Source organism: Poromitra crassiceps (assembly GCF_964638095.1).
Source record: "Poromitra crassiceps genome assembly, chromosome: 5".
In the NCBI taxonomy this organism is placed as follows: Eukaryota; Metazoa; Chordata; class Actinopteri; order Beryciformes; family Melamphaidae; genus Poromitra; species Poromitra crassiceps.
This window is the reverse complement of record NC_139642.1, coordinates 22,341,767-22,349,266: the sequence shown is the minus strand read 5'-3', so window position 1 is coordinate 22,349,266 and position 7,500 is coordinate 22,341,767. Positions and strand designations below refer to the sequence as shown.

At 45.4% G+C, this 7,500-nt stretch overlaps 1 protein-coding gene across 1 annotated transcript in view; it reads left to right on the top strand.

Moving 5' to 3' along the window:
* Positions 1 to 7,500, top strand: part of abhd15a (abhydrolase domain containing 15a) — a gene marked incomplete at both ends in the record, with an annotated part of 14,260 nt that overhangs the window by 6,387 nt on the left and 373 nt on the right. The window contains 2 exons of the mRNA XM_083637791.1: positions 5,851 to 6,203; positions 7,261 to 7,500. The exon at positions 7,261 to 7,500 is cut by the window's right edge and continues 373 nt beyond it. Of these exons, the coding sequence (XP_083493917.1) occupies positions 5,851 to 6,203; positions 7,261 to 7,500 (593 nt within the window). The remainder of the gene's footprint in view (positions 1 to 5,850; positions 6,204 to 7,260) is intronic.

The window sequence follows — 7,500 nt, the reverse complement described above, 5'->3', positions numbered from 1 at the left end:
AGAGTTTTGTAGTTTCTTAACCCATTGATACCTGATGCAGCATTTGTGTGTGTATCCCTTTAAGACCGCGAACCGCGTTAACGCGGTTCACAAATGAGGGATATACGCGCAAATGCTGCATCAGGTATCAATGGGTTAATTAGACCAGTTCAAAGTGGTTGATATTATAGGTCTATAATAGTCTCTGTGTTCTGTAATGAACACACAGGGCGAGAGAGAAGGGAGGACATACAGCAAAGAGCCACAGGCTGGATTCGAACCCGGGCCAGCCACGGGAAGGCTTAACGGTATGCATTCTACCAAGCAGTGGTGGAAATGGGGGGGGACGCCTGGGAACGGGGTTCCCAGAGTAAACGTTGAGAGGGAACGGCGAGAACGAGAGGGGGAATGGCATTCCTCCGCACAGGTTCCCCTTAAACAAAATTGCAATGCAGTGGAGAGCAGAGCAGTGGAGAGAGGGGGCGGCATGAAAGGAGCAGAGAATAGGAGAACATGTATTTGGAAGCTGAATAAGCAGCGTCAATATAGTATCAATGTGTCATCAAGTCTGTCATGAATAAAATCATGGGGAAATAATCAGTAGAGCTCAGCGATCTTATTTAAGTCACTTTTGGAGGAGATGTTTTATGTAGCTGTAATGGTATAATGAGTAAAATAAAATAAAAAACAGTTAAGCATTCAGAAATGGCGGGGGGCCCGGCCGCGCCTGTAACAGTCACTTTGGTTGCAATTACATGTTGGTCCACTGTGTGGCGCTCCTTATTATTGTATTGTCTTTACGACAACTTACTTTACGTCTCTCTTCTTCTCCAGTCTGCCTCCATGCAACACGCAAGTCAGACTCTAATCTGTGACATGTTAGCTGGCTATCCAGGACAAACTTGTTACACGCCACGTCCAGGTACCCCCGTCCTGCATAAGTAGTGTTCCCAGAGGAAAACCTGGCCATTTCCACCATTGCTACCAAGTGAGCCACCGGGGGCAGTCCACTGTCAACCATGTTGAATAATACTTTCAGAGTATCTATTTGAACCCAGCTGAGAATATCCACATGGCTACTGTATTTACACCCTATTCACGAGCAAGGACCACCCAACAACCAGGAAAGTTTAACAATTTATTTGAGTCGATCAACAACGATGGAATGTGCACGATGATTCCGTCGGTGGTGAATCCATCCGCGGTGTGGGGGGGTCTCTGAGGAGTCCGGCAGGTGATCTGTCTGTGACAGACCCCTTATTACTTCTAGTTACCTGTGCAGGAAGACAGAGCGAAGAGGAGACAGAGAAAGAGAGGAGAGAGAAGAACATGAGAGGGTAGGGGGGGAGGGGTGCAGAATGCGAGAGTCAAGGGGAGTAGGTGAGGTTATATAGGGGGGTTGGTAGGCCTGGGGAGGCGTGGCTCAATCAACGCTTGATTGATTGATTGATTGATTGATTGATTGTGTGGTCTGCTCCCGAAACTCAAAACTTTCCAAGCTTCCATTTAAGCAGGCCAATGAAGAAACAGCTATCTGATTCTGGGGTCCTACCTACAGTCAGTCAAAGTAGAGTATTTTATACACATCTTGAAACATGACTTTAGGGGTCTTTAACTATTATTCTAAAATATGAAAAATAGTAAGATACAAATAAACAAATGTGATGGGTCCAAACTTTTGACTAGTAGTGTACATCATTAAGCAACCCCATACTTTTAATTATTTAATTACAAATATAAAAGCTAACGTTAGGCTACATTAAACACCAAAATTTACCCTTTCCAAGAACTTTATTTTTTCTGGCTGTTTGTGTAATTCAAATGAAAATGGTCTAATGTGCAGACTTCTATGGTGTGGCAGTGCTGGCTAAACAGTTATGTTGTGTTATGTTGATAATAATAAAAATAAACAAATAAAATAAAATAAAGAGCCATATTGGCTATCCACCCCGGGTGCAAATAGCATACAGACACCTGGGTTCTAATAGCATCTGCCATATGGCGGTACATAGCACAGCACTCATAGCAGTAGATCACGTTATTCCATATGCCATAAAGGGATTAATGCTGAACTTTATGGGTCCTGTTGTTTATGTCTTTGTCAATGTTTTAATAAACAGGGTGATATTAATAAATGCTGCCTTGCCTGCGTATGTGTGTGTGTGCCTGCATACGTGCGTGTGTACGTACGTGCGTGTGTGTGTCCGTGCGTACATACGTGCGTGTGTGTGTGTGTGTGTGTGTGTGTGTGTGTGTGTGTGCGTGCGTGCGTGCGTGAGTATGTGTGCGTGCATACGTGCGTGTGTGTGTGTGCATGCGTACGTGCGTGTGCGTGTGTATGTGCGTACGTACGTGCGTGCCTGCGTGCTCAAGGAATTCCTCAGTGACTTGACAGTTCATCAGCCCTGGTGGAAAACTACTGGAGAGCACTGATCCACTCTCACTCGCTCTCTACTGTAACTGAGATCTCTGTCATGCACCATACATCAGGAAGGAAATCAGGTGTACTGACAAGACAGTTTGGTGAAGAGTTTTGAAGACCTTAGTGAATTGTCGCCCCTGAAGTAGCCTATCATCATCATCAGTATATAAATGGGAGCTGGGGCTCTGTCTGTTTGTTTGTTTCTCTGTCCCACTGTGATGTCATAAGTCCCACTGTGACATCATCTGTGATGTCATAAATCCCACTGTGACATCATCAAAATCCCTCTGTGACATCATCAGTGATGTCATCAATCCCACTGATGACATCATCAGTGATGTCATAAATCTGCCATCTGCTCCACATCACTCAGTGTGCATGTGAGGTGATTGGAGGGTGAGGACATGTCACATGTCTTCTGCCCTGTGTGGCTGCATTAAGTCCTCTCACTAAACATATTCATAGCAGGCACTCCCAGGCTGAAATCAGTTCACACTCAGTTCACACTCATTTGATCCCTTATAACACGTATCATCACTTCCACTCAACACCAATTCCCGCCGCAAGGAGCCTTCATATGCTATTTAACTTGTGAAATATCTTGCAGTATCGTCAGTAATTAAAATGAACTTAAGTGCTTCTTTCAAACTCATTCTGCGCCCCCTTCCTCTGATTGATATGCTGCCTTTGAATCAGTATGAGTGAGTGAGTGAGCGAACGGACGAACAAACAAACAAACAAATGAATGAACGATGCATTAACTCTGCTCAAAGATTTCCAAACAGTCATGTTCTAGTCACGTATCCGGTCTGGTAAGCCCCCCTCTCCTATAGATACAGATAACCAGAAATTGGCACTGCCGTCTTTCTCAACTGGTTAAATATTGAATGTATAGTAGTGATGTGCTACAGCCCGTCCTGCATTTCATAGTGCTGTCAGCACACTTAAAGCAGGATACCACTCCATTTAAAAATGCACCTGTTATTCCTACATCATGCTATGCCAGTCCCATTATTTGTGATCATAAACTGTCTGGAAACTACAGAATCAAGACTCGGATCATCCGGTGATGTTGACTGAGTTGTACAATACATTGGTTGTTGTGAGGTGGCTGTGGCTCGGTCGTCCACTAATCGCGTCGGATAAAAGAGGCTGGTGGTTCAATCCCCGGCATGTCGAAGTGCCTTTGAGCAAGACACAGAACCCCGATGGACCAGCACCAGCACCCTGCGGTAGCCCAGTTATCCCGGTCGCCAGAATAAAAATGTTGGCATTGTTTCTGCAATCCACTGATATGTAGAAAGAATATCAACACTATATGCATTGCATATCATGTTATCACATCATAGTCTGAACCAAAACGCATTTCATATCACGTTTCTATACGTTATCGCGTCATAGTCTGAACAAAAACATTGCATATCATGTTTCTACAGTAGATACGTTATCATGTCATAGCGTCTGCTAGTGATAGAGGGCGGTGGCGAGTAAGGGTGGGTGGAGGTCGTAAACACTTTGCCTTTCATGCCGGAGGGCGTTCAAATCCCAGTAATACGTTTTTAGAAAGGTATTTTGCAGACGTTTTGTATGTTGATATTCTACATGCCTGCTTTTCAGACATGCAAAATGCCAGCGTTTTATTCTGGCGCCTGGATTGCTGGTAGCTAGCCGCCATCGGTGTATGAATGGGTGAATGTTGGCATATTGTAAAGCACTTAGATAAAAGCGCTTTATAAATGCAATCCATTTGGTGTATGAATGGGTGAATGTAGGCATATTGTAAAGCACTTTGGATAAAAGCGCAATATAAATGCAGTCCATTGGTGTGTCTGTGATGTCTCAGATTACCAGGACAGACAAACCCTCTCCTTGTGTTTCTGGAGACAATAGAAGATAAAGATTTTGCATTTTAACGCCTGAGACGAGGACATTCTATCCCCCCCTCTCCATTATTCCTTTCAATAAATCCTTTGTCTTTCTTGATAGCTACTTCCATTCCAACAGGAAGTGAGGGCAGTCAAGTTAATCCCAAAGGCTGCATGCTAATAATAACACGTACCATTCTCTTGCTTTTGCTCTCTGGCACATATTTCATGCACACGCCTTCATGGTAGTTAATGATTCGACAACTCTTGCATTTACAGTGTGGAGGTATTAAAAACTCTCGTAACGGGACAAGCCCGTCTTTTATTGTCACACGAACACCACAATACATGCATGCGGCCACAACACACTCATGCTGACGGTGGCCGGTGAAAAGTGTCCTCTGCATTTAATCCATCCAGGCATGTCCTTTCCTCCGGGGGGCAGGCCAGGAGCAGTGGTCGCTTTCTCGTACAGCGCCCGGGGACCAACTTCGGATGTTGTCGTCACTGGTCGGATGACGATGACGATCTGATCTTCTGCATGTTTTTAGTGGGGGGGTTATATACGGAGGAACCCGTATTTCCCCTATTTACCACACAACCGTAAATTACCAAATAATTACAACTGTAACCAAATATATTATAATATTATAAATCATGCTGAGTCCCCACAGCCATCAGACCACACAACTCCTCAGTGTGTCCCCACATCGTGATGAACATGTGATGCATTCTCGATCAACTATAAAAACAAATGAAATGTCCATTGAGAGCTGTACGCCTGTAGCCAACCATCAATTTGTCTAAAGCATTGGTTCTCAAATGGCGGTCCGGGGACCCCCAGGGGTCCGTGGCACTTTGCAAGGGGGTCCGCGAAAAGTTTTCAGGAAAATAAAAATAACTTTTTTTGTTGTGCAAAAGCTTCATAGTTCAACGGAAATATTTTATGCTTTAAATCTAAAATGGTTCATGGATTACATTCTAATCTAACAAATCTATCAATTTAAAAGTCAAGCACGTTGTTACCGTGGAAACAATTAAGCTTAGCCCAAAATCACAAATCAGAATGAGGGGGTCCCTGGTAGATTTTCTAACTTCAAGATTCAACATTTTTATTGTCACTCCGTAGTACAAGTATCACGTGTGAAATTCTTGTGCTGTAGACTCCGTTACAACATAGTGCAAAATAACAGGGCATATAGGTGCAGGAAAACAAGAGAAACAACAAGCAATAACAGTAAAGCAATAAAAACAAGCCAGAAACAGTGACATTCACTGCACATATGTGCAAATAGCATAGACAAATTTAGACATAATTAAACATTCTGTTTGCACAGGTGCAAATAACATAGACATAATTAAACATACGTAATGGTAGAAGCTGCATTACAGCTACTACATGATTGTTGGGAGGGTCCCATTGTAAAGGGTCCTTGGCTGAAAAACATTTGAGAACCTCTGGTCTAAGTGTCTTCTCTACTTTCTCGACCTTCTCTACCCCACGTTTGCATCCATACGTCCCTGTGAGATGTGTGAGGCCACATGGAGACATCCTCTCTGTCTTTGTCCCTCCTCTCTCCACAGTTGTGTGAAGCAGCGCTGTCCCATGGTTACCTCCCTGCTGTCTTCAACCGCCGCAGCCACAACGGCGCCCCTCTCACCACCCTCAAACTGCAGCAGTTCGGCGACCCGGGAGACCTGCGCGAGGCCGTGCGCTACATCCGCTACCGGCAGCCGGCGGCGAGGCTGTACGCGGTGAGCGAGAGCACGGGCTCCGGCCTCCTGCTGGCCTACCTGGGGGAGTGCGGGTCGTCCAGCTACATGACGGCGGCCGTCTGCCTGTCGCCCGTGTTCCGCTGCCAGAGCTGGTTTGAGAAGGGGCTGGGTTGGCCCCTCCAGTGGGCCTTGGTGCTCTACCAGAAGATGTGCCTCAGCAGGTATGGAGGACGGAGAAGTAAAGGGGAGAGTTTTTGCTCCAACTGAAATATTTGATGGTCACTCACGATCACGGGTCGGCTTGGTTCCAGCCTTAAAACTATAAAAATATAAGGATTAAAAAAAAAATGTCTATGGAGAAAATGAATGGGAAACTCACTTTCAGAGCAAGAGATGTCATGTGACTGTTCAGCTCTATAGCTGCCAAGGGTAGTGACAGTGTGAAGGCACAAGAGGTCAGTTTGTCTTATGTATGAATTATGAGTTATGAGTTATGAATATGGTAGCTTAGTGTGAACGAACCCACTGAGCCAAGAGTTTTGGAGGATAGAAAGGGATGAAAAGCTCTTCCATCAGTTGTCTCCAGTATCACTGTGAAGAGAGTCAAGAGGGTGGATGAAAAAAGCAAAGAAAGAGAGGGCTTCACAGAGCTGTTTCACTAAGCCTCTCTCGTGAGGCTGCCTCCTCAGTCTCTCTTGTGAGCCTCAGACTGATCAGTGATGTCACATCAGTCATGTCACAATGCCTATGTATGAGATCATCACTGATGACATAATCAATCAGTGATGTCGTCAGTGACATCATCACTGAACTATAGCCTTGTGTGTGTGTGTGTGTGTGTGTGTGTGTGTGAGAGAGAGTGAATTTATGACATCACTGATGATGTCATCAGTGGAACTAATGACATTTATGACATCACTGATGATGTCATCAGTGGGACAGAAAGAGAAACAGACAGAGCCGTAGCTCCCATGTACTGCTGACTGATGATGATGATAGCTTAGATACAATCAATCTACTCTACTGTAGCAACAGATGGTCTGTTCAATGCAGAGCCAATGACTTTTAGAGACGTGACCTAGGTAAGGTTTCTCAAATCAATACCAACAGGGAATAGAAGATGCACTGCAACTCTTCCAATTGATTTACTGGTTTTCTCTTGTCTGTGTCTCTCTCTCTCTCTCTCTCTGTGTGTGTGTGTGTGTGTGTGTGCGTGCGTGCGTGCGTGCGTGCGTGCGTGCGTGGGTGCGTGCGTGTGTGCGTGTGTGTGTAACATAGGTACAGGACAGTGCTGGGCGAGACCGTGCAAACAGACACCCTATTTTCTAGTTGTTCCTTACGTGGCCTGGAAGAGGCGCTGTTCTGTCAGACTGCACACAAAGCCGGAGCGGGCAGCAGCACTTCATCGGGTAGCTGGGACGCCTACTGGGAACGCAACGAACCCTTGAGAGACGTGGACGAAGTGGCGATCCCCGTGCTGAGCGTGTGCGCTCGGGACGACCCCGTGCGCGGCGGCAC